The sequence below is a fragment of the Sciurus vulgaris genome, assembly GCF_902686455.1.
Source record: "Sciurus vulgaris genome assembly, chromosome: 3".
NCBI lineage: Eukaryota > Metazoa > Chordata > Mammalia > Rodentia > Sciuridae > Sciurus > Sciurus vulgaris.
This window is the reverse complement of record NC_136463.1, coordinates 1,571,042-1,597,776: the sequence shown is the minus strand read 5'-3', so window position 1 is coordinate 1,597,776 and position 26,735 is coordinate 1,571,042. Positions and strand designations below refer to the sequence as shown.

Here is a 26,735-nt window from a genome sequence, read left to right as displayed (position 1 = left end):
CCTGAGCTCAGGGACCAGCCAAGTTCTTCTCTGGGAGGGGCTAGACCAGGAGCAGACATGGCTTGTATCTAGTAGTGACCAGGACGCAGACTGTCACAGGGGTACAGGACAAGCGGAGTCCTGAGCCTGGCTGGGCCCTCAGTGGGGGACCCTCAGAGCAGCCCCAGACACAGCCAGCAGCACCATGCTGGAAAAAAGCTTCTGGGGTCCTGCACACCAACTGCAGGCAGGAGGGCGAGACTCGGGCGGTGGGCCCCCTGGGGACGCTGGGACAGTGCTGGGCAGCATCCCAACACCAAGACCTGATCCTGGATGATGGTGCCCGCTGAGTATCAGGACTCTGCCTGGCCACGAGGGCTTCCCGTCTGTACTGGCAACCCTCAGGGTGAAGGGCACTGAGCAGGCTCTGAGCTGATGTGCCAAGGCAGAGGCTACAGAGGGTGAGGCTCAGCAGTGCCCGCCCTCCTTGGGTGCCTGTCCAGTCCCCGTTTCCAGAGGGCTCCAGGCACAGCTCACAGGGGCTGGGTCTCAGGAGAGGGCCGCCTGTTCCCCTGGGGTCTTTCCAGTCGTGAGGGGCACAACAGCAACCCAGGGTCTTCAGGCACACAGACAGGTGGAGCCTCCCGCAGGCCAGGTGGGAACAGAGGGCCATTCTCCGAGTTGGGCACCGGAGCTGAGGATTAGGGCCACATGGCAAGGCAGGGAACAGACAGGGGCAGCAGGGGTGCTGAGAGCAGAGGGGCTGCTGGTCACGTGCCATTTCCTGGTCAGTCTGGACAGCCCCGAGGAGGGAGACAGGGAGCAACGTAGGAGCCAGAGCCAGGCCTGGCCTCTGCAGTGTCCCTGGCTCGGGAGAGAGAACAAGGCAGGTGACACAGGACTCTAAAAACCACCTTTTACTGTAAAACAGACATAGGCAGCCTGCCCGGCATCCTGAGCACAGGGCTGACCGGGCAGCAGGCTGCACTTCAGCCAGAGTGCAGCCCCCAGCCCGCGCAGTGCCAGGACTCGGCCCAAGCACCAGCCACAGGACCTGGCCACCTCTGGCCGGTCTCCACCCTGCAGGCAGCTTCACTGGGCAGTCGGGGGTGGCCGCCGGTGCTGCTCCAGCAGCTCCTCCAGGTGATCGGCCCGCTTCATGGCAGCCTGGGACAGGCACCAGTGTCAGGTGGGTGCCCCCCGCTTAGGCAGGACCCGCCAGGGGCCCTGGGACCCACCTCACCCTGTCTCCGGAGGCTGCTCACAGCCTCCTCCTTCTTGCGAGGGCCGTCTTCACCCTGTAGCAACACACAGTGGGCCAGCCTGCCTGGGCAGCCATCCAACCCTGCCCGCCGACCACACCCCCAAAGCTGTCCTCGGCCACGTCCCAGAGAAGCTGCCTTAAGGAGTCAGACCCAGAGAGGGTTTCCGGAGCAGCAGGCAGTGCCAAGACAGGTGTGCCAGGCCACGGCCAGTGTGGGCAGTGACAGAACGACCAGGTGCCAGGGCAGCGTCGCCCTCGCTGTACCTCACCTGGCCTGCCCAGGCCTCCGGCCCTCAGGAGGCCCTGGGGCTGCCCCCAGAGAAGAGCATGCAGAGCCCCAGCTGAAGCAAGCTGCTCAGGAGCTCCTGGGCAAGGCCAGGACCCCAATGCCCAGGAACAAGTGCTTCCTGGACGCAGACCTGGACTGTGTGCCAGCCCTGCCCAAGGCAGCCTGCACCCCGGAAGCCGGAGGCCTTCACCTTGCTGCTTCCTCATCTGAGGTGCCCTCTGCCCCGGTGCTACAGGGATCCTGCCCGCTGCCCCGCCCTCTGCCTCCAGCCCCTGCAACCCTGGCCACCTACCTCCGGTGCACCTCGTCCAGCTCCAGCTGCTGGCGGGCCTGCAGCTCGGCGAGCTCAGCCTTGACCCGCCGGTTCTCCTCCTCAGAGGCCGCCAGCCGGTCCGCGAACTCCTGGTGGACCACCTCGGCCAGGCTGCCTCGCTCGCTAGACAGCTCTGCATTGACCTGTGGCAGGGACGGCATGAGCAGCCTCCCGCAGTGGTGGGCTCTGCCACGGGAGGGCCGGGCCACTCACCGCCCGCAGGTCCGCCAGCTCCTTCTCCCTCTGCCACACCAGGGCCTGCAGGCGCTCCTGCTCCTGCTCGGCCGCCCCGAGGCGCCCCTTCAGCTCCGCACACCGCTCCTGCAGCTCCCGCCGGGACTGCTCCAGCTCGGAGAGCTCTGCCTCGTACTGGTCCCGCACGCGCTTGATGCTGCGGTGGGCAGGGCGCGGGCAAGAATGGCCTGGGCAGCTCCCTCTCCCCTCGCCTGGGCGACCCGAGCGCCCGGCGCCAGCCCCTGGACCCCTCGCTCGCACACTGGAGGCCTCACCGGCTCTCGGCCGCCCGCTCGCTCTCTTCTTTGGCCAGGGTCATGTCAGCCTCCAGCCGGTGGATGACCAGCTCAATCTCCTGGTCTCGGCCTTTCCGGATTTCCTCCTTGAGCTCACGTTCCCGGTTCAGTTGCCACACTTCCTGTGGGGACAGGCAGCTGACCTGGGAACCATCAGGGGTGGAGGACAAGGGGGACAGAGGGAAGCCGGGGCAGGGCAGTAGCAGGGCTCCTGGGGCTCTCTTCTCTGACCACAGGGGCACACACAGACTCCAGGGGCAGAGGTCTTGTCCCGACCCCCAGGTGCTGTGGTCTTTGGACAAGGGGGCCAGCATGATAGTCCTCTCCTTGGAGACCCCCAGCTAAGGATGACCAAATGCCACTCTCTGCCACCAGACAGGCTGGGGACAAAGAAGGGAACCTGCCATGTTGCTAAGTGGGGCTGGGCGGCCCCTGGCCTGGACAGCGTAAATGGCGCCAGCCTTTGGAAGCTGTTTGGAAATTGCCAAGAGGAAACACCGGAGGCCAAGGAGGGTGCCCCCACAGGCTGAGAAGCAGTTGACAGGGGCACGGGCAGGTGGCTGCTGGCCAAGGACAAGCCACCCTGACCAGGCCGTCCTCTCACTGCCCACTCCTGGTTTTCCTGTGGCCACAGGATGACGGAGAGCAGCCCACAAGCTCAGAGGGTGGCAGAGCCCCACACAGCCCTGTGTAACCCCTGGGAGGGCCCAGGAAGCCTGGAGCCGCCTGCCCGCCCACCTCCTTCTTGGCGCAGTTGGCTGTCCATGCCTGCTTCTCCACCTCCAGCTGCTCTTTCAGCGCCTTCAGCTCCACCTAGAGGGGGACAGGGCATGAGAGCCACTATCCAGCCCTGCTCACCCAGAGCCCAGACCCTCGTCCCACCAGACACCAGGCTCAGTGCCGGGCAGGGGACCTGGTGCCGACGTTCCTGCTCCTCGCGGCCCTTCTCGAACTCAGCCCTCAGGGCTCGGGTCAGTGCCGCGCTGCTGTCCTGCAGCTGCTGCCTCAGCTCCTCCAGCTCCGCCCGCTGCCTACAGGCCAGGGCAGGGGTCAGTGGGCAAAGGGTACGGAGGGGTCACCGCGTGAGCAGGCTGTGGGTGTGAGGGGACACTCCAAGAAGGGCCAGCAGCCCCAGGTGGCACCTGGCTGCCTGCTGGCCCAGCCGCTCCCTTTCCTCAGCCACCTCGCTGCTCAGCCGCTGCCGCTGCCGCTCCAGGGCTCGCTGCTCCTGCTCCAGGTGCTGCTCCAGCCTGCGGGCCACGGGCCTGGCTTGCCTGGGCAGGGCCGGGGCCCCAGGATGCTCACGCAGCAGGGGCGGGGCAGCCCTGGGCCACAAGTGGCCCCGAGCATCCTTCCTGGGACGTGTGATGCCCGTCATGGCCACTGCCCAGGGCAGTGAAGCCAGGCCGTAGGCCCGCTGCTACTGCTGAAACCCCACCTCTGAACTGCAGCCCATGGTGGTTTGTGAAATGGCCCATGGCGGGGCCTCCTCTCCTGTCCCTGTGTCCTCACACCGACCTCATCCTGCTCAGCCAGCAGGCGAGGAGGGCCTCTTCCCTGTGTGAGGGCGCCAGGTGTGGGTTCCACGGTGGGGCAGGCAGCCTCAGGCCTGGGTCCTCTTCCCACCTGGGCAGGGCTGTGGGTCTGGCCAGCTGTGTTTTGGAAGGGCCAGCCACACAGAAGGGGCTGCCTGTAGGTACTGGCCATTGCCAGTGGGTCCCCAGAGTCTGAGGGCCCAGCCTGGTCACACTTCTGGCCAACACCCCCCACCCCCCCACCCAGGGGGCCAAAGGGCTGAGGGCAAGAGGCTGTTCTGTGGCACCAGAGGGACCTCGGAGCCACCCGCCTGGGGCTGAATGCTCTGGGCCAGCTGTGGAAGTCTGCACACCCCCTAAGCCACAACCCAGCCTCACGGGAGGGACCTGAGGACCGGCACAGGGGGCCGCACCCGCAAGCACGAAGGAGCTGCGGGTGCCAAGAGGGGCAGGGCTGCTCTTCTGGGGCCACAGCTTCCTGTGCCCTCCTGGGCAGCTGCACCAAGACCCCCAGACCCAGGCCTTCAGGAGATACCCACAGGGTCTAGAGAGGCAGCACCCTGCTCTGGACGGGGGTCTGGTACATCCCCAGCCCTCGCAGGCCCCTGACCCTGGGTAGCCGGGAGGTACAGGCGCTCACCGCCGCTGGGCTCGCTCACGCTCCCGCTGGCCCAGCGCCTCCTTCTCCCGCTCCAGCTGCTCCCGCAGGTCCTCGGCCTGGCGCAGGCAGCGCTGCGCGGCCTGCTCCTCTCGCTGCAGCAGCTCAGCCTCGTGCAGGCCCCTGAGCCTCCGCACCTCCTGCTTGTGTTTGGCGATGAGCTTCTGGATCTCAGGCTCCAGGCCTGGGGGTGGGGCACAGCTGCAGGCGCCACCTCGACCTCCCTCCACCCACAGCGGAGCGTGAAGCGCTGCAGGCCAGGGGCAGGGCTGCCCAGTCCTGCTCCTGGGGGAGCCACCCTGCAGCTGCTGCAGGGGGCTACAGTGCCTGTCCCACCTGCAGCGCTGTGCCCCCTGACTGTGCTCTAGCCATTAGATCTCCCAGCACGGGTGTCCGAGACCCTGGAGGGAGAGGTTCTGGGACAAGGGGCCAGACCCGGAGAGCCGGGTGAGCCAGGAGGCTCTTGGCTCCCTGGGACAGCACCCTGAGCCCAGTGCTCCACTCCCATCCCTGCTGCTGATACCCAGTGCGGCCTGCGTGCCAGTCGCCCACTAACCCCTGATTTCTCCAAGCCCAGCCCAGGGGAGGCAGGCTCTGCCCCTGGGCTCCAGTCTCTGTGGCCTGGCCAGGGAGGCCACCCCCCACACCGCCCGCTGTGCAGGGTCAGGGATGCGGTCCTGTGTGGGACTGAGCCGCCCCTCCCCCTCAGAAGCACCCGAACCAGTGCTGGGGTGGGCCCCACCTCTGACGGTGATCTCCTTGATCTTCTTGGTTTTCTCACTGATCCACTTCTCCCTACGGACTTTCTCTGTTGCACTCATCAGTTCTTTGAGTTTCTTGATCTCCTACCACCAAGGATAGGAAGTGGAAAGAGAATGTGCAAATGACGTCTGACCCCTCTGCCACACCCATGGCCCGAGCAGGGCAGCAGCCTTCCACCTGCAGAGGCCCTGGAGGGTGACCCTGGCCTGTTGGGACACTGAGAGCCCTTGCTCTCCCCTGTGGCTGGTGGTCCTCAATGCTGGCTTTGGCAATGCTGGTGCACCCCCACTCAGAATCTGGGCTCAGGTCTGGGATGGGCTCTGGGACTTGGCGTCCAGATGGGAAGCACATCGAGGCAGCTGTGGCAGCCTCTCAACCAGCCCTGGCAGCCAAGCAGGAAGATGCCCGGAGTGGTCCTGGCCCTGTGAGCTGGACCTGGCCTCCTGAGTCCAGGGCCACTGCCTCTGGGAAGGGCCAGACAGGTGCCATGTCTGGATCTGGGGCATGGAAACCCCACCGCAGGGCAGGGCTCGGTGGAACCATGGAAGCAGCCCCAGGGAAGACGCAGCTTGGAGCCAGGAACAGCCCTCCTGTCTGAACCCACATCCTCAGGGGTCTGCTGCTCACACCGCCCATGACCCTCACGTCCTAGAGAACAAGACCCGCTCCCTCCCCTGCTCTGGGATCTGCTGCCCAGCTGAGCGAGGACCATGAGGCCCAGCGGGCCACCCTGGCCACAGTGGGCTTACCAGCTGGTGCTGCTCCTGCATCTGGGCCACGCGCTCCCGGCTCTGCTGGTCCCCCCGCTTCAGCTCGGCCACCATGGCTTCGCACTTGCCACTCAGGACCTTCTTGTCTTCGATCAGCTGTGAAGGGAGTAAGGCTCTGACAAAGGCCCCAACCCCAGGGGAGGCCTCACTCCCAGGACCTCCCTGTCCTTGGTCTCTGGCTGGATTTGGGCCAGAGCAGGAGTACCATATGTGCACGTGGACATGGGGCTGCTGTCCCTCCTGGTCCTTGACCTGGAGAATGGGGTGGACATCAGAGAAGCCCAGTAGGGACCACGCTGCCTCACTCCCTACCGGGGACACTTATGTGGACCAGCAGCAGTGGCCACTCTTCCAGCCCCAGGCCCGGAGCTCTCTCCAGATCTGGCCAGGGGTGTGGCTGAGCTGTGGGGCAGACAAACAGCTTCTGCTGCTCTTGCTGGGGCACTCTACTACCCCAGAAGCCCCGAGACCAGGAGTGGCCCTCCAGGGCTTTGATGACCCTGGCACAGCACAGAAGTTAGAACTTTGTCCAGGACACCTCCCTGTCGGGCCAGCAGGGAGCCAGCTTTGGACTGCCTGGCTCCCTCCAAGGGTCATGCATCCACCGGCTGTCCCGGCAGCTCACCACCCTGGGCACACACAGCAGGCTCCGCGGGCCCCAGGCCAGCTGCACCTGCAGCCAGCCCCCTGCTCTGGAGCCTGAGGCCTGCGAGATCTTCCCGGCCCTGGGAGGCGTCACCTGGTCAATGAAGGTCAGGTGCCGCTGGATGGTGGCCTCATACTGCTCCTTCTGTTGCCGCAGCTGCCGCCTCAGCTCCTTTTCTGTCTCTCTGACCCGCCGGACCGTGAGGTCTCGCTGCTGTGCCTGTGCGGGGAGTGGGCAGGAGGGAGGTACTGGCGCCAGGCCAGCCAGAGACCCAGGGCTGGGCGTGAGGACCGTGGGGGAAGACGGCACAGAGGCCTCAGGGAAGAAAGCGGTGCCCGCTGGCAGCCCTGGCAACGGGCTAAGGCCTCACCAGTGCCCTCTGCAGCAGCACCACGGCCTGCTTCTGCTCCTCCACCTCCAGCTTCAGCCGCATCACGGACACGCTCCCCTCCGGGGCCAGCTCTGGGTGCCCACGCCCCACGTCCGGCACCAGCCCCTGCAGACGTGGCCAAGCATCAGGCACCTACTACTCACCGGGGGGGATGGTCAGAAGGCGACAGGGACGTGTGCGGTGCCACCTGCCGGCCCTCCACGGGACCCTCAGAGGGAGGAGCAGTGAGGTGCAGGCATCTGAGGGCCGGCTCGCCCGAGACCGTTCGTCCTGCTCAGTACAGGAGAGGGGGCTGCAACCTCATGCGAACGCAGCCACTGGAAACATCACCTCCACTCTGACCTCCCTGCCCGTGACAACAAAGTGGCACCACTACACAGCCGGCCTCTGGTCTTCACCCAGGACGGACGTGGCACAGGGTGCCAGGAGGGTCCGGCTGAACAGAGCGTGGGGAGGTGGGTTGAGAGGCCCCTCCAGAGAGGAATCCGCCTGGGAGAGCTGGCCCTGCCAGTCTCCTCCCTGCTCGGGCCCGGGGCGGGCTAGGCTACCGCCGGGGCCTGGCGGGGGCTCACCTTCCGCTGTGGTGACGGCTGGCCCTGCCCTGACTTCTCCATCTCGTCCAGGAAGCTCATGACGCTCTGCAGCTTCGCCTCTGACAGCAGCATCCCATCCTCGGGGGGGCTGTGGGGTGCACTGAGTTTCCCAAATCTCTCCAGCTTGTCAGCTGTCAGGGAGCTGGCACTGTCCTGTGGGGTGGGGGCCAGCGTTGGGTACTGCCAGGGCGGCCCACGCACTCAGGGTCCCCTAGGGCTGGGCTGCTTTGCTGGAAGCAGAAGCGGTGAGGAGGAGCAGGCTGGGTGGTGGCTGGGCCTGCCAGATGCGGGGGCATCGCCCACCCAGGGTTCTTCTGTGTCCTAACCTCAGGGTCACTGTTCAGGAGGGGACAGCTGGGCCAATGAGGTCCAACTGGCTTGTCAGGGTCTCGACTGAAGCCAGGGGCTGGTCCACCTTGCTTTCCCTGACCTCCTGGCCTGTGAGCATGGTGGCAGCACCCCAGTGGCTGAGTCACCTCATCGCTCCAAGCGTATCTGTCCTGTGACAGGCGCTGGGATGGGGCAGGGGCTCGGGGTCCTCCTCCAGCAACTTCAGCATGTCCAGCAGCTCGTCCAGGGTTGCTCTGGACTTGATTCTGCTCCTGGTGGGGCCCACCGTCTCCACGTCCTCACTGGTAACGTCCTGGGACAGGATGTCTCACAGTAGACAGGCAGGGAGAAGCAGGCAGCAAGGCCACTGGTGGCCAACAGCAACACTCGTGTACAAGGTGGACCACAGTGGTGCTGGGTTGGGGCCTCTGCTGCCTACTTCCTGTGGCTCCCTAGCCCACCTTGTGGGGTGGAAGCAACTCTACCCATGGTGACATCTCAGGGCCCTTTCTCCAGGAAAATAGGCTTGGCCATTCGGCCACATCACTGAGCAGCCTGGTGGCCTCACTGCCCCCTGACCTCTCTGACCTTCAAGTTCTTTCTGTGGACAGGGACACAAGGCCCCACCCAGAGCCAACGTGAAAACCTTACAGGGTTCCAGAGCAATTCTGTGAGACTCCACCCCAATGAGGGCTCCCCTAGCCTGCTGCTCTCCTGGGGCAGCCTTTCGGGGGAACCCAGCTGAGGAGGGGGCAAGAAACAGGTTGGCTCAGGCCACTCCTGGCATGGACATGTCCCTCAAAACCAAAGTCCAGAAGGGAAGGAAGGGCAAGCTATGCCCAGACCTGTGGTTTGTCTTCCGGAGACAGCTGGGGCTCTGAGGCCGAATCAGAGGCAGGTGGGCAGGGGTTCCTGGGGCCTATGCAGTGGACGCTGGTGCCTGCCCAACAGAACACAGCAGTTTCTTGAACCTGGAGGAGCCTGGGAAGGAGCCAGGTACAGGGGAGGCAGGTGCAACCACAGAGCAGAGGCCCTGGGAGGCCCTGTCTTCCAGGGGCCGAGGTGGGGGGCTAGTGCATGCAACCGCAGGCTCTCAGCCTCAATGCTCCGTGGGTCCCACGTCCAGGACCAGCTGGCAAGGGTCTGATCACCTCAAGTCCAACTGTACAGGTGAGCTGGTCAGGAGCGGAGGTGGTGTGGGGTGTTACCATGGGCCCAGGCTGGTGGGGGGAAGCCACCCACCTGGCCACAGCACCAGGGCGAGGGCATGATGACAGAGGCCCTGCCTCCTTCCCAGGCACAGCCTCCAGGGCCAGGGTGGATTGGAGTCACTCACCAGTATTGTTGGCCTTGGGGGGCTGGTAGGTGTCACTGCCCGGTGTCAGGGATAGCCCTGGGGGGTGCCGAGGCTGCCCCGCTGCTCTGGTTTCCGGGCTCTCCTTGGGCAGTCCGTGCTCAGCCTTGCCTGATTTCTGGGCTCGCTTCTGCCGCAGCTCCTGCCAGGGAAGCATCTCAGCAGTGCCCCAGGCCTGCCCATCGCCTCCCACTGCCCAGCTGCCCTGGGGCTCGACGTCCTGAGGACTCCAGGCAGCAGTGCCGGAGTCGGGCTTGGGGTTCAGCTGTTCAGGTGCCACGGGGGCCCAATGGCACCTGAATGGCCGCCTGCCTGGCCTGGCGAGCCTTCTCCTCTCGGGCCTTCCTCCTCGCTACCTCCTTCTGCCGATGCAGATCCAGGAGGTTGCCGCCGCCCAGCTGCTGCTGCCCCTGCCAGAACAGCTACATGGAGCCCTTGCACCCAGGCAGCTGGGGTCCCCAGGGGTCTGCAAGTTCACTGGGAAGGTGAGGCAAGCTCCCATGACCCTGAACCTGCCCCCTCTGCCCACGAGGGGCAAGCCCTCGGGGGAGGCAGCATGGTGCCTCGAGGTCAGGTGCCCATGCAGAGGCCTCTTGGGACCAGCAGGGTTTGCCGACACACAAGCCTGACCGTGGTCCCCATGAGAATCACGTGGGCCACAGAGGAGTGCACACCTGTGTGGTTCCAGGTCTGTTCTGCTGGTCCCAGAAACTGCCTATGCACAGTTCAGACCGGGACCCCTGCACCGCCCAGGGGGAGCCCAGAGCAGTGACGCCCACACTGACCTCACGCGTGGACGCCAGCAGGTGCCCCAGGCTTGTAACTCCTGCTCGGCGGCACTGCATCTGGTGGCGGTACCAGCGCTGGATGGTGACAGCGGCCTGGTTCACCTGGTGAATAAACCTGCCCAGAGAGCAGGCTTCAGGACGGAGAGGGGCCCAGTGTCCCCCAACTCCTGCAGGAACCTGCAGACTGAAGGCCCAGCCGGGCAGAGCAAAGCTGGTGGTTGCACACATCTCTTGCTGCCCGCTGAACCCTGATAGGACCAGCCCTCCGGAGCTCATCCCACTAAACCCCAAGCCTAACCTCCCAGGGGGTCCCAGGAAAAGCAGGTGTCATCTATCCACAGACTTGGGTAGTCTGTGCACAAGAGCCACCAACTGGAAGCAACCCAAACGTGCTTCACTGTCTTCAGAGTGGACACAGGTACACCCAGGCAACAGGACACTGCTCAGCAGGAGCGGGCAGAGGACCACAGACAGGGCTTTGACTAGGGCATGTCAGAACAGCCGGGGCTGCTGGGTGGGGCCTGGCAAGTGGATGAAAAGGACTCAAGGGAACCTTGGAACTCCAACAGTCTGGTCTTGGTGCACTGTATCTGTAGACACCACTGCATACATTTGTCAAAGGGATGCGTTTTACCATGTATGATTGTATTCAATAAAGCTGATTAAACCAAAATTCTAAACTTGGGTTCTAAGGACCAAGTGTGGATCCTTCAGCAGACACCAAGGGAGAACTCTAGTGTGGACGTCCACTGCTATGAAGGCCCTGGCTCAGTGAGTGAGTCCTGTCCACCGAGGTGCCCTAAGAGTCTTTGAGGAGCTGCAGCAGGGACGGTGGGCCGGTGGTCACTGAGGCCAGATGGAGGTGTCTGCAGCAGTTGTCTGGCTGCTAAGTGGGCAGGCCAGGGTCAGGGTCCTGCGGCTCCACCTACGCCCACCCTGCAGCCCCGAGGGTGGCTTCAAGTACAGCCATGGGTCCTTTTGTTCTCAGTTTTGTATCTTCTTTCCCTTTTTCTGGGGGTACAAGGAGTAATCCCGGGGGTGCCTAACCACAGAGCCACGTCCCCAGCACTTTTGACAGGGTTTTACTAAATTGCTTAGGGCCTCACTAAGTTGCTTTTAGCCTCACTAAGTTGCTGAGGCTGGCCTTGAACTTGCGATCCTCCTGCCTCAGCCTCCTACGCTGCTGGGATTACAGGTGTGCACCACCATGCCCAGGCCCATAAAGTATTTTTTAATTAACAACTTTACTAAATAGCATGCATACACTATTAAAACCTGCCCACTTTCAGCAATATCATGATTTTTAGCAAATTTACAAAGTCTGTAACCACCAGCACAATCCAGTTCTAGAATGTTCCCACTGCCTCAAAGGCCACGGTCACCCTGTGTCTCCAGGCTCCTGCCCACCCCTGGCAGTCACTGCTCCCTTTCTGCCTCTAAGGATCTGCCTTTCCTTGGCATTCTGTGCAAATGGAGCCCCACTACAGGTGGTCTGTCAGCCTCTCCACTTTGCCACACCTGGACGAGGCTCCCGGGAGTCCTCGACCCCTGCGCCCTGCCCAACTCCCCACGAGCATCACCTCTCTGCCTCCTCCTCCGTCACCTCCTTCCGCCTCAGCAGGTTGGCGGCAGTCCCCCCAGGGGTGCCCTGAACCATGTGGTCAGTGCTGACGTTCTTGCGGGGCTTCCGGAAGCTGCTGCCCTCACTGCCCTCACTGGTGGCTGCCTTGATGATGTTGCTAATCGGAAGAGAAATCCCATCCCGTTGTCCCCAGAGTGGCTCTGCCCAGGGTGCCAGGTGGAGTCCCAGCCATCCTGGGTTCTGAGCCTGGAGAAGGTCTACAAGCACAGCAAGAGGCTGGCCTCCCCACCCGACCTGGCCAGTCCCTGTGGACACCTGCACTCTGACAGACCCACCAGCCAGCACCCAAGCAAATGGGCTTTACCTACACTTTTTTTTTAAAGTGGTACTGGGGGTTGAACTCAGGGATGCTGTACCACTGAACCAATTTTATTTTGAGACAAGGTCTCACTAAATTGCTTAGGGCCTCTCTAAGTTCCCAGGATGGCCTCAAACTTGGGATCCTCCTGCCTCAGCCTCCTGAGTAGCTGAGATTACAGGCATCTGTGATCACAGGCATGCACCACTGGGCCGGTTATTCTTTACATTTACAAAAGTAAGAAGTTCTCAGAAGCAAAAGGAGTTCACAGCTGGCTGGGCTCAGGAAAGCTAGAGGGCCCTCAACTCAGCAAAGCAGTGTAGGGGGCTCGTCTTTTCCCCTCAGTCACCCCACAGGGACACCCTTTCAGTTCTGGACAGGTCTGGACAGGGCCCCAGCAGGACTGGGCGACAGCACGGAGGGTGAGGGACCCGCTGCCCGGGCCCAGGCGCTCTCGGTGTGTGCGCGTGCACCCTGCTGACACGGCCTTCTGGCCTCGCATCCCCTGGGTGGGCGCCAGCCTTACTTGAGGGAGGGGGCCATCTGGTTGGAGCTCTTGCTTGGGGGTGCCTTCTCCGAGGGGCTGTAGTGGTTGTGTACCATGCTGGTGACACAGTTGCCCACGGCGCCCTTGCTGCTCCTGCCAGAGAGAGTGGGCGCGTGGGCGTGGAGAGCGGGGCGCGTAGACATGGGCGCGGGCGTGCCGGGGGCCAGGCTTGTGCGGCACCACCAGGAGTCTCGGCCGGGAGTCTCGGGCCGCAGGAAGCACGCAGCGAAGCAGCCCTTCCTGTGCCCCGTGCAGGCCCAGAGTGCCGGGCCTGCCTCCGAGGCCGGGAGCTGGCCTGCTGCTTTCTCTGGGGCTTCCCCTGCCCCACCAGCTTGCTCAGCGCTCCCGGACACTCTGGTGGGAAGGTCCTTGGGAAGGTCGCACGGCCCCACGCAAGCTTCCCTGCACCGAAGCTCAAGAGCAAAGCCAGGGGTCTGTGGCCTCTGGAGAGCGGGGCGCCCCGTGGGACGTGGCAGGCTGCAGTGCAGCCTCACTAGCCTGCCTGTCGAGCACAGCCCCCTCCTTAAGCAGTGGCCAACAGCCCCCAAGACCCCACCTTGCAGCCTCTGCCTGTGGGCAAAGAAAGTCACTCATTCCAAAGAGGCCGGGTGCCGCCACGAACACAGCAGAGGCACTACCTGTTGTTGGCCGTGAAGCTGGGTGCCAGGCTGCACTCCCTCCTCCGTGGGCCCACCGGGCAGTTGAGGGTGCTGGAACTGTGGGCACTGGCCGGCGAGGCAAAGGCCCTGGGCTGATCATCCTGGAGGCACACAGGACACCCTCCAGGCCCACGCCGGGGCCTTGCCTTCCCACCACTGCTGCACCCCCAACAGAGGCCCCCCCGAGGGCCCAGGCATGCAGACTGAAGCCTGCTGACCAAGACAAAGGCAAAAGGCCCAGAGGAGCCGGACGGCGGTCCTGGGGGCAGGACCAGGACACACGCCACTTCAGCCGTCTCACCAGGACATTCCATGTGGCCCCCTTCCCACGGCATGGCTTGGGCAGACTGGCCAGGCTCCTCCCGCCAGGGTCTCCCTCAAACAGTGTCAGGAAGTCAGTGGGCTCTGCCGGCCTGTGATATGAGAGGACAGCACATGAGGACAAGGTCAGCCCACTGGGAGGCCGGTCCCAGGAAGACAGGGCCACATCTCAGAGAGCACAGAGGAGCCGTGACTCAGTGAGAGCTTCTGCTCCCAGCTGCAGCAAGCTGGCTCCTTAGGCCTGACCAGCAGCTGAGGCCAGCAGCTGAGGCCAGCAGTGGGGCTCGGGAGGGCGGGCCTGCGGGGAGTGGCCACTCCGAGCTTAAGACTCCTGAGGACCAAGGGGACACTGCCGCCACTCTCTTCCCTATGGTCAAAGGGGATCGCAGGGGCCCCCAAGTGGTCTAGGACACTGGCCCCAGTCTCCAAATCTACCTGGGGCAGAAGCCCCAGCTGCCCCACCAGGATGCTCTGATGAAAAACGTGGTCCATCCACACAGTACTGTATGGTTATTATTATTTTACTATTATTTTGTACCAGGGATTGAACCCAGGGATGCTTAGCCGCTGTGCTTCATCCCCAGCCCTTCTTACTTTGGAGATGGAGTCTTGGTAAGTTGCTTAGGGCCTCACTAAGTTGCCCAGGCTGACCTTGAACTTGGGTCCTCCTGCCTCAGCCTCCTGAGTTGCTGGGATCATGGTCACCACACCAGGCCAGTGATGTGCTAATCAACCATGAAAGGGAATGCTACACTGACCAGCACTGAAAGCTCGGTGGGGCGCTGGCTGGACAACTCCACGTACTAGCGGTCACTGCACTCGTCCAGCACACGAGGCCCTGGTTCAATCCCCAAGACCAGCTGCTTCGTGCCACAGTCCTGGGCTCTGATGTTGCCTCTGGTGGACACATGATGCCAACTCCTGAGGCCAGCTACTCTGGGTGGGGCAGCCCCATCCTGCTCCTCCAGGGGAGGTGACCCCCTGGCTGGCCCACTTCACAGTCTACACACCTACAGCCCCAAGGCAGCACCCGCCCTCTTGCTGACCAGGTGTGTGGGAACAGGTGTCGGCTCAGCCTCACACTGGAGGGTCTGCCGCCACTGAATGTGCAGCAGGGGTCCCCCATGCTGGCACTGGGGCCAGAGGCAGCTCATCCCTCCACTGGTGTGGAGCCTAGAGGGCAGCCACCGCTTCACTGGGTGAAGACAGACATGGGGATCACAGGCAGGACTGGGAACCGCAGGACGCTGGTGCCTCCTGCACACAGGTCTGACCACAAGGGGACAGTGGGCAAGGCTGGAACAAAGTGGGACGAAGGCCTGTGAGGGTCGCACCCACCTGCCACCACGCTCAGCAACAGAAGCAGAGGACGCAGGGGGGAGATCTGCCTGGAGGACCCAGTCTGCAGTGTCCCTGCCAATGAGACAAGACGGGCTGCCTGCTGGTGGCCTCCCCACCCAGCTCAGGGGCATGGAGTTCACCTCGGGCCCCACAGCCATGAGAGAGCCACAGGTGGAGCTGGAAAAAGGGCTGAGGTTAAGGCAGAGGAGGACAGGGGCTACCTGGGGACTGGGCTACTGGAGGGCACTGGGAGAACCCAGGAGACCAGGTTACCCAGTGGGGCTGAGGGTTACCTGGTGGAGCTGGTCCACGGCTGGCTGACCTGTGTGGTGCTGTTAGATCTTCGAAGGTTGTTGATGGCCCGCGAGCCCCCAGGCCCTGTGGCCTCCTGCAGAAAGGGAGAGAAAGCCACTCAGTGGCCAAGGACTCAGACCCTTGTCTGCCTGCTCAGCACAGGCAGGCCCCGGAAGACAGGATGGAGGGCATCCTGGGTTCAGGAATGAACGGGGACTCAAGGTGGCAAGCAAACAGGCAGGCAGGACAAGAGGGCAGTGTGGGGTGTTGGGCAGGCCCTGACCCTAGAGCCTGGACTTCCTGAGCAGTAGGGAGCCCTTGGCTCCACAGGGTGGGAAGGGTAGACGCAGGCCAGGCAGGGCTGCCGTCTGTCAGGTGAAGCGCACCAAGGGCAGCGCTGGGGCGGCATGTGGGTGGGGGTGGAGATTAGGGCACCAGGGGCAGCGGGGCCCCGAGCGAGAGTGGGCACAGAGCAGCAGTCTGCAAGCCCTGGGCGGAGGCTGTCGGGTGGAGAGCACTCCACGTGCAGGTCACACGGAGGAGGCAGCGCCGTGCCTCCCGGTCCCAGGAGATCGGGGCCAGTGGGGACTGACAAGCTGCCGAGGGCTGCTGGGCAAGCTGCTCCCTGGCAAGAGGCGGTGAGGGACTCCGCAGTCGTCAAGGCGGGTGGGGACGCACACCACACCTACGAGGAGAAGGTCCTGCACCTGCCCGAGGCCACCCTCCCAACCTCCCTGCAGGCCTAAACATCGTCCAAATCAAGCATTTTGAAGAAAAGCATCAAGTGGGAAGCAGCTGGGGACCCTCCCCACCCCACCCGCCGTCCTCATGGTCAGTGAGACTCAACCTGACTCAGATGGGTGGCCACCCCAACAGTGAGGCCTCCAGACCAGGAAAACAGACAAGACTTTCAGCTTTATTTTTAAATCCGAATCCTTAAGCTAAAAGCAAGTCCCCCAAAGAAGACAAAGCACAAAACCAAGAACCCGGTCACATACAGGGACCAGGAAGCGGGCACTGCACCATGGCACCTCCCCATGGCCCGCAGCAGCCACACGGGCTCTGGGCTCTGACACAGATGGTGCGAGCGCCCACCTCCCAGCAGAGGACTCACACTGCCCACAGCAGCTGTGGGCAGCAGACCCTCACTGACCCTCAGTGTCCTTCCAGAGGTAGCTGCCAAGTCTCCTGGGTCAGTGACACACTCAGTGCTATCCCTGTGACTGTCCCAGCTGGACCATACCAGGGGCCCAAGGCCAGGCACTGGAAAGGGTGTCGAGAGGACAGACCTGTGGTCAGGGACAGGGCGTGGACCTAGCACCCAGGGCTGTGTGAGGGAGCTGAGCGAGAGCCAGAGCTGGGGGGCAGTGGGCTGGGAGAGGTCGCACCTCTTCTAGGAGACCCAGGAAGGTCTGCCTGGCGCAGCACTGTGCCTGTCAGTCAGGAGCAGAAGGGCGCCCTTCGCCTCCTCAGGAGGCTGAGGTGAGTACCTGCTCAGGGAGAGGAGGCAGCAGAGGCCTGGGTCTTCCCAGAGGGAGCCCCAGCCTCCGCCCTCCGCCTCTGGGAGGTGACCTCTAAGCCCCCAGAATATCCCGCCTGATCAAAATGCCAGTTTACCTGTGGCCCTGGGCCAGTCTGCTGGTCCAACAGTGTGATTTGCAAGTGGGGTCTTGGCCACACCAAGGTGAGGTGGGATGGGGGAGCGGGACACGTGGTGCCAGTCTACCTGTGGAGGGGCTGCAGGCTGAGGTTGGCCAGCACATGCCCACCACACCTCTGTGTGGACCAGAGGAAAGCAGACCACACAAGATGTAGCCAGAGCAGCTTGTCAGGCCAGAAAGCAAGGAAGCGAGTGCTCCAAACCAAAACTTGGGCCAGTCCGAGGGAGGCAGCAGCCAGGGCAGGAGTGCCCGGGGCCAAAGCTGCAGCCAGTGGACCAGCAGGGCCACAGGAGGAGGCACACTTGCTGTGCAGCCCCCGCCAGGCCACGGTGAGAAGCCAGTGGTTGTGACCACAGGACCACGGAAGCGTTCTGGCTGGAGTGGGGCCCTCAGGTCCCCAGGTGTAGGCCACATGGGCGAGAGCCCTCCAGGGCACAAGCAAGGAAGGGCACCTGATGAGTGGCAGGGAGGCCTGAGGCCATGAAGGGCCATCAGCTCTGTGGTCCCCCACACCCGCCCAGTCACGAGAACATTCTGCAGACCACACAGGCGGAAGAGCTACTTAACTGTCCAGTGATGGAGGACAAGGCCTGAACCTCAGTAAAGAGGGGACCCAGGGGACCAAGTATCACTTGAGATCCTGGGGCAAAAAAGGATGTCAGGCAAAAATTGAGGATATGAGCAACTGTGGGCTTCGGCCAACACCGTGAGGGATGATGAGAACACACCCACCTACAGCACGTGTGAACACGACCTGGGCGCTCCATCTGAAGCTGCAACCATGCACCAAAGCCTCAGGCACGACCCATCAGACAGGGAACTAAATGCACCTGATGCAGTGGACCGTGCAGACGGCATGGGATGGCCACTCCAGCCACTCAGGAAAGAAAGACGAATGGCAAGGAATCATGGTGACAGCGAGGCTGTGCCCACGTGCAGAACCTAGTGTTCCGCTCCAGTAGTCCGTCCAGCCCTTCCTTCTGCCCACCCTCATGCTAAAACAGCCAGTCACGCAGACTGTGACCCCAAGCTCCTCTGGTCAGAGTGAAGGTCAGCGCTGCATTAGGTTCAAGACATATGGAGGTGACTGTCCACCCAGGCTCTTGCTGGCCAGGCTGCCCAACAGCCCTTCGGTACAAAGGCTGGTCCTGCCCACCCATTTTCAAGCCTGTGTTTGATTTTTGTGGCACCTCATTATTTCTAACACGATGAATTCTCAGGCAAACTTTTCTCATTACCAAACATCAATTTGAATTTGAAAATATTTATATGTTTTATTAAGGCATGTAATAAACTGTTAGTCATAATAAGATTTAAAGCCATATGATAAAAGATGACATACTGATTACGAAATAAAAATAACATTGTTGATTATTTGCATCTTTTTTTTTTTTTTTTTTTTTTGTATTGGGGATTGAACCCAGGGGCACTCAACCACTGAGCCACATCCACATCCCTACCCCTTTTTGGTATTTTATTTAGAGACAGGGTCTTGCTGAATTACTTAGGACCTCAATAAGTTGCTGAGGCTGGCTTTGAACTCACTATCCTCCTGCCTCAGCCTCCTGAGCCGCAGGGATTACAGGAGCATGCCACTGCACCTGGCTTCATCTTAATACAATTTTCTAACAATGCAATAAAACCACCAAACTTACACGTCCATATCCTGTTAAAACCATGTCTCATTAAAAATACACTTTAGTATATTGTTTACATTTTCTTCCCAATGTGCTTACCTAAATGAGGCAAAGCTAAAAATATAGATGTTAATACGTGAAATGAACTTTTCTAAAACTGCTAAAAAATAGTACCATCAAACATCTTTTTTACATATCAAATTGATAAAGACTGAAGCTTGTGAGCATGTTGTGTCACAGCCCGTCAAGTGGCACTCTCCTGGCCATGAGGTGAGTGGAATGGGGACAATGAGCTTCTTTTTGCAGCGCCCAGGGACTCAAGGGTGCTAGGCAAGGGCCCCCCTGCTGAGCCACACCACCCTGTGACGGAGATCTTTATCAAGAGCAACTTGGCAACACCTGCCAAGATGCTGAAGGACATGGGCCCTGACCAGCAATTCCACCTTTAGGAGTCACTCTACAAGGTCACGGAGGCATTTGCAAATGCGGGCCTGAGGACACCTAGGGTGGCACTGCGTACTGCCGGCCAACCTACAGGCTGCCCACAGAGGACCTTCTGCCCTGCTGTTAAAGAGGGCTAAGGCCGCGAGCAGTCACATGCATTCTGCCAGGCAGTCTGTGCACTGGAGGAACAACACCACAGGACCACACAGCCACCCTGACATGCTGCCCAGGAGGCGAGAGGCAGGTCTGCTGCTTGACTTCTATGGCCTCTGCATTTTAAACCGTGTGCATTGACAATTCAAAATAAAATACGTAGAATTTATTTTTAATATATATATTTTTAGTCGTAGACAGACACAATACCTTTATTTTACTTATCTATCTATATGTGGTGCTGAGGATGGAACCCAGGTGCTAGGCAAGTGCTCTACCCTGGAGCTACAGCCCCAGTGCCATTCATAGAATTTTTGAAACAATCAAACAGTCACTGCATCAGGAGATGGATTTGGGCAACGTCACCTGTCTGGGTCTTCCTGGCAGCTGTGCCCCATCTCCCAGCTGAGCAGCATACATCAGGGAGGCAGAGGGTCCTGTGCTCACTGAAGGCACCAAGGTGGAAAGGGAGTGCTCGGAAGGTACACAAAGTCACAGGCTGGGAGCCCTAAACTCCATCACGGGATGGTCACCTCAGCCAGAAGACCAGTGACAGCGCTCGTGTCCCAGGCAATCTTGGGACAGAGGGCTCTGGATAGAGGGAAGTCTCTGGAAATACCAGGCTGATGGTCAGCAAGACTGCCCCCTGCCAAGGGCTACTCCAGCCCCGCAGAGGACAGGAGAGAGTCACAGCCCTGTGTCGGGGTGGAGCCTGGCCAGAGCAAATGCTCCCCACAAACTCTGAAGACACCAGTGGCAGCAAGGTGGCCAAGAGGATAGGCATTGCCCAGAGCAACTCCTGGTGGATGGTGGCTTTTCCCCCACACCTGAGCCCTGCCAGGGATCCAGGGAGCAAGCCATGTACAGAAATGAAGTAAACAGTTGGAACACTCTGCCAAGGAGAGGAAGCGCTAGCTCCACCCTCAACACTGGGCGGGCAACGGTGCAGCCCAAGGAAGACGCCTGGATGGGACCTGTGCTGGTCTTGGCTTTGAGCCTGTGATCAGGAACAGAATGCCCTCCAGCAGGAAGGTGGGAGAAGGCGACAGGTGCCCAGGTCAGCCATAGGTGCAGCCACCCACAGCCAGGCTGCTGTCTCCATGGGCACTAGCAAGCCAGCACCTCCACCACACTGTGCCACAGCAAGTCTACAGACCCTCTGCACCACCCCTGCCCCATGCCCCCTTCTAGGGCTCCAGGGGCAGTGGAGGGATCTTGGCAGGAGGTGGGGGTTCAGTGACTCTGGAGCAAGGTGGGGCTGCAGAGAGCAGCAGGTGTCAGTGACACACTAGCCTGAGAGGCCCATCCCTCCACTGAAGTAGCACACTGTATCTTAAACGTGGGGCCACCATGGGTGACCTAGTAGGACATCCCAGGTCCCCACCATAAGGGTTCTGGGCTTTGGGAACTTGTTTGGATGGAGGGTACTCTATTGGACTACCGTCCTGGGTTTGGAACCTGGCTTTCAAGCTAGCAGGAATGACTTTTAGGGAGAAAGGAGGGGCAAGCCTTTTGTCTACAGGGAAACCTCCCCCAGACCCATCCCAAGCCATGTGGCTACTCTCTACCCTGCTTGGACCCCACTAGGACTGCAGTTGGGTGGGAGTCCAGACTGGCTGAGCACCTAAGCCAAGCTCCCAGGCCCTATGGAGTACTCGCCTGGGACCACACGCTGGCCTCTCAGCAATCCCTGCACAGGTGGCAGGGGACCCCTGCCCTGTCCACCTGAGCCCACCCAGGGTTCTCTAAGTCACAGGAGCTTGGCATCCCCTCTCTTCACAGGTCAACCTTGTTTATTAAGATTCCAAACAAATCCAAGGCACAGCAGAGCAGGAGAGGCAGGGCCTGGTGCTAGGATGTGGGCTCTGCCTCAGGCCAGCTGGCCACTGTGATCTCCTGTGGGTCAGCTCCCAGGTGCACATGGCCTGGACCCTCCTGCCTGGGGATGGACTTATAGGATGCATGGCTCAGGTGCAGAGCTGCCCCAGGGCCGGAGGCCGCCCCATGACAACCCTGCAGGGCAGGACCTGGGACCCTAGCCTGCACTCACCAGCGCCTTCCTCCTCGTGCTGCTGCCTGTGGCCACGGAGATGGAGCGGACGACGGGCTTGGCAGTAGAGGCACTGCTGGGACGCCGGGACATGGGCAGAGGGAGGCCAGTCAGACTCAGGTCCACGCCTTCTGGGTTGTCCTCAGGGGCACCACCAGTGGCCCGTGAGCCTTTCATGGTGGACGTGACAGGCCTTAGGAGGGAACAAGAGGTGCGGTGAGACTCCTGGTGGGACTGCAGCTCCCTCACCCACCACTATGAAGAGCCTCACCAGCCCAGGACACTGGGTCCACCTACCACCAGACCGCCCAGGAGCCCGCCACCACCTTGCTGCCAGGCGGGCCCCTCAACAGGAACACAAGGGGCTGTTCTAAACCTCTTGCCACTGCAGGGCTGAGCAGGTGCCTCTGGGCAACAGGCTGGTGGGCAGCATGTGACTGTGGGTATGAGCCCAGCCATTACTACCCACCCCATGACCCTGAGCAAGGAACGTCATCGGTCTGAGCCACTTTCTTCTGTGAAATGGGAATCTTAAAAGTGCCTCTGCGTGGGCAATACAAGGTGTGACCCGAGGCTAGCACAGGATGTGCACTCAACAACCAAGTTACTCCAGGATTTGGTCTTGAAAGTCCTAGGTCAATAAGCCCAGGGTCCCCAAGCTCTGGTCAAGGTCTCTCAGAGTCCCTGGCCCTTCCTGGGCTCTCCTACTTTGGGGCTCCAGCCACCCCTTCGTGTTGGCTGCTCTTAGTGGCCCTTCTGCCTCCCTGACCTGGTCTACCGCCCTAGCCCTCTTCAGTCACCACACAAGATTGTTTCCTGAATTGGGTGAGTCCCTTGAGAGGACAGGGCCCTTGAAGGCACAGTTCCTGACACCCGGAAAGTGCTCAGGTGGTGAGTGCTGAGTGAATGAGGACATAAACTTTACACATGGTTGCAGACCCTGTCATGGAGTCTGGTGTGCCAAGGGCAACCAGTCATCATGGGGCAGTCTGCCTGGGTGCTACCCCACAGCAGGTCCCCTGTTCTCCAGCAGCCCCCCTGCCACTGTCCGGTCAGTGGCCTCAGCTCTGTGTTTCCGGTTTGCTGGTGAAATTTTACACCCCCCTCTCCTGGGCACTGGTCACGCCCAGCTGGACACAGGCGGGAGAGAGTCAGCGGACTCTGCTGTCCCAGCCACACGTGCAGCCGGCGAGGCTCCAGGGTGGTAAACACAGCCTCTCCATGGAAACCTCCGGCCGGAGGAAGGCAGGCCTGGGAGGCCAAACGCACCCGCGATGAGAAGGTGTTCCTCCCGGGGCCTGTGGGGTCAGGTCGGGGGTCCCGCCTGGCCCTGGAGCGTGGGGGCGTGGGGACGCGGGGGCGCAGGGACAGGGCCCATGCGCGGCGCGGCGCCCTCCGCTTCTCCCCGGGCCGCTCGGGTCTCCCGGTTCCCCGGCCATAGGCAGGGGTCCCGAGGCGCCCGGCCGTACCCCACGTCGGCTTCTGGGGCCGCCCTGGGCACGAGCCGCGTCTCACCTGCAGGGCGAGACTCACCTGCGCAGACGCCCCTCACCTGCGCGGGCCGTGGATCCCCTCACTTGCGCGAGCTGGCGCTGGGGCGTGGGACCCGCAGACTCGGCCGGGTGGGCGACCTGGCGCCCCGCGGTCCCCGGCGGTGCCCCCGGGCGGGTGACAATGAATCGCTGGGAGGGCTGGCGAGCGACCGCGGCTAGCAACCAGTGCGGCACCGCCTCCCTTGTCCGTCACTCGGCCCGCCTTTCCTGCCAGCGTCGCTCTCGGATTGGCCTTCTGGCCGCCCGCTCTGGGCTTCTCGGGTTCTCATTGGGCCACTGGGCTGTCCTTCGGAAAGTTCAAGCGTGGGAGGAGCGGCGGAGCGCCCCGCGACGGTGGCTGGCTGACAATTGGATGCTGCAGGGAAGAGGGCGGAGCTTCCAGGGGCGGGATCAACGCGTAGGTGAGCGGGCGGAGCCGGCGGAGCCAAAGGGTCTCTTTTTTTTTTTTTTTTTTTTTGAAGGAAGCTGTTTATTAAAGACAATGTTCAGCTGGGTCGCAGGGCACGCCTGTAGTGCCAACTACCTGGCTGAGGGTAGGGGATTCCCGGTGCAGAGAGCCGCCTCCCATGCTCATCTCGGCAGTGGGAAGCCTCCTGCATATTCCCACACTCCCAGTCCTTTCTGGGGGCCCAGTGGCAATCAGGATCCAAGGCACACGGGAACCCAGAGAACATCTGCAGCCTGTAAAAACCCTGAAATCCCTTTGCAGCTGATGGGTTAGGATTGGAAATTTCCTAACTCTCAACATTAATGTCCAAACCATTGGCCATTAGGCATTAGACATTAGGCATATGGAAAAGAGTCTAGAATTACAGGTGACAGCAGGGTACCCAGTAATGATGGCTCTAGGGGAAGCCATACTTCCTCATCACCCCAGCAGAATAGTCTCTCTGACCAGGATTTTCTCTACCCCCCACTCCTGACCCTCTGTTGTCAACATGCCAACTGGGCATGCTGGCTCCAGCCTGTAATGCCCAGAGACTCAGGAGAGACCCAGGGAGGCCTGTAGCAATTCCAGGCCAGCGGGACAACGGAGCCACATCTCCTCTAAAGGGCTGGACATGTCGCTAGGGGTTAGCACCCCTGGGTTCACTCCCAGGAACCAAAGAAAGAATCGTCTTACTATGGGGGCATGGAGTCTTAGTTTTGTACACTGGACAGCGGTGCAGAAGTCAAAGACATGCAGAAGCGTGGCTGTCGCAGGTCACCTCAAACAGTGCCAAAGGGCCTCTTGATCCCGTCCCGGACCCGGCTTCTCCAGCCAACGCCGAGGAGCCAAGCTGCGCAGAGTGGGTCCACTTACTGGGGTCAGAGCCCTTACCCCGCTTTGGCTCTCCGGCCTCTGCCCAGGAAACCCTGGACGTACAGTCAGATGCCCTCTTCAACAACACGTACTGCGGTGGCCTCTCCACATACCTTTAAAAAAATATATATGTATATACTTTAAGTTGTCGATGGACCTGTATTTTATTTATTTATGTGTGGTGCTGAGAATCAAACCCAATGCCTCACACATGCTAGGCAAGCGCTCCACCACTGAGCCACAACCCCAGCCCCCTTCCCTTTTTTACCCCTTAAACTCAAATGCCTTTGTTATTTTTTATTTATTTATTTATTTTTTTAAGTTTTGAACCGCCGGGTGCAGTGGCGCATGCCTGTAATCCCAGTGGTTTGGGAGGCTGAGGCAGGAGGATCGGGAGTTCAAAACTAACTTCAGCAAATTAGCAAGACCCTAAGCAATTCAAGGAGAGCCTGTCTCTAAAATGCAAAAAAGGGTTGGGGGTGTGGCTCAGTGGTCAAGTGTCCCCAAGTTCAATCCCTGGTACAAAATAAATAAATAAATAAAAAGGTTTGAAGTCGAGAGCCATGGATGGTGCAGGCCTGTAATCCCAGTGACTCGGGAAGCTGAGGCAAGAGTATCACAAGTTCAGGTCCAGCCTGGGAAACTGAACGAGGCCCTGTCTCAAAATAAAAAACAAGGGGCTGGGAATGTAGCTCAGTGGTAGAACGTGCCAGGGTTCATGCCCAGGACTGCCGTAAATACATAAATAAGATAGAAGGGTTGGTTCGTACAGGGTCAAATGCACAGTTTTGACAGTTGTGTAACCACCACCGTAGTCCAGGTGTGGAACACTCCGCACCTGCAACAAGGCCTGGGGGTGTGAGGGTGTAGATCTGGAATGTTCCCAAGGGATGTGCTGAAGGCCTGGTCCTCAGTGCTTCAGAGTCCGGAGAAGGGCCTGCAGGGGGCACTGGATGGCGAGGCTGAGCTCGCCAGGGGGTTAATCCATTGATGGGCACACAGACTGCTGCAGGGCCCTGAGGCTGTGGGGGTGGGACCCACCTGGAGGAAGTGGGAGACAGAGGTGTGCCCTGCAGGGCTGTTTCTCTTCTGGGCTCCTGCTCCCTCTTTCTCTTTCTTTTCCTCTCCTCACTCTTCTGACTCACCTCAGGCCCAAAGCAATGCAGCCAGCCAACCATGGACTGAGGGCCCTGAAACCCAGCTAACGTACAAGTCGTCATCTGTGGGTATTCACCGCAGCGACGGAAAGCTGACTGGCACAGGGCTGCCTCATTGTCAGAGCCTCCGCACCCTCGGGGCGGGTGACCACTAAGCTGCTCCTCCTGGTTCTGCCCCTCCAGAGTGTCACAGTCACAGTGTGTAGCCTTGGACCTGGTTCTCCCACTGGTGTTGGAGACTGGTCCCTGCTCCTCACGGAAGTGTTCAAGCCTCAGGCACGCACAGCGCCGGCCCCAGCACCGCAACTGAAGAAGCGGCTGTGGACCTGCTTGCAGACGGTGCGGATGCGGGTTCCATCTCTGGGGTAAGTGCCAGGAGGGGCCTGCTGGCTGGGTACCGCGGTGTGGAACCGCCATGCCCCCAGCCAGGCAGCTCCACACTTGGCACTTGGTGCTGCCAGCATCCCTCTTCTGCAGCCCATGACAGGTGGGTCATGGGAGCCCGAGTGGCCGTCAGGGCCCCTTCCTAATGACCAGCAGTGTTCAGAATGCACTCCTGAGCCGTGCCTTGTGTTCACGTGTCCTTTTGGGACACGTTTGTTCACATGTTCTGCCCACTTTGTAATGTGGGTCCTTTTATTTTACAGTTGAGTGTTCCTTACGAGGCCTTCATATCAGTCCTTCATAGGAGACAGGTGACCTCAACAAATCTTCTGTCTCTGCTCGTTCCCTGTTCCCTTAACTGTCAAAAACAAGTTGTGTAGTTTTTGTGGGTGTTTTTTTGGAGATACTAGAAATTGAACTCTCATGCATGGTAGGCAAGTGCTTTGAAGCAGGGTCTCGCTGAGTTGCTGGGGCTTGCTCAATTGCCCAGTCTGACCTTGCAATTCTCCTGCCTCAGCCTCTGAAGTAGCTAGGATTACAGGTGTGTACCACAACACCTGGCTTTTTTTTTTTTTTTTAATAAAGTCCTATTTTTTTCTTCTGTGGTTTGTGTTATTTCTATCTTATAAAACCACTGCTTAACCCAACCACAGAAACTTCTCCTTGTTTTCTTCTGGAAGCTTGATAGTTTTCAGTTTCATGTTGAGGCCTATGGTTCCCTTTAAAGTACAGGTAAGGTGTGAGGTAGGGGCCCAGAGTTTATTTCTGTTCCTTTTTCCACATGCAGATGTCTGGGTGCTCAGCACTGTCTTGAAAGGCTACCCTTTCTTCAGGGTGGAATCACTTTTGCAGAAGACTGATGGACCATTTGTGCTGGTCCATTGGGCAGCATCTACCTTGTCACCAACACCAGCCTCAGCTGTGCTGAAATCAGTTACTGGTATGTTCCTATTCGAGATTGTCTGTTATTCTAATTCCTTTGACTTTGGCTGTTTGCCCACTATATCTAAAAAAAATCCAGCAGAGGGGGCCAGGGCACAGCAGGTGAGTCTCTGGGCTCCATCCCCAGCAATGAGGAAAAAACAAAAA

The 26,735-nt window shown here is 60.5% G+C and overlaps 1 protein-coding gene across 1 annotated transcript; it reads right to left on the bottom strand.

Annotated features, from left to right (window-relative positions):
• Positions 1-338: 338 nt before the first annotated feature.
• CEP131 (centrosomal protein 131) lies at positions 339-22,915 on the bottom strand. Its single transcript, XM_079133426.1, is given in 28 exon segments — positions 339-1,146; positions 1,218-1,258; positions 1,261-1,277; positions 1,825-1,988; positions 2,059-2,236; positions 2,355-2,497; positions 3,114-3,188; positions 3,289-3,406; positions 3,518-3,625; positions 4,551-4,752; positions 5,311-5,413; positions 6,080-6,196; positions 6,840-6,965; positions 7,117-7,242; positions 7,710-7,883; positions 8,207-8,232; positions 8,235-8,373; positions 8,906-9,000; positions 9,397-9,556; positions 9,711-9,824; positions 10,200-10,317; positions 11,783-11,941; positions 12,669-12,782; positions 13,328-13,449; positions 13,650-13,761; positions 15,304-15,398; positions 21,250-21,442; positions 22,783-22,915. Coding segments are annotated over 27 exon segments (3,198 nt in total). The 5' UTR covers positions 21,427-21,442; positions 22,783-22,915; the 3' UTR covers positions 339-1,071.
• Positions 22,916-26,735: the final 3,820 nt, after the last annotated feature.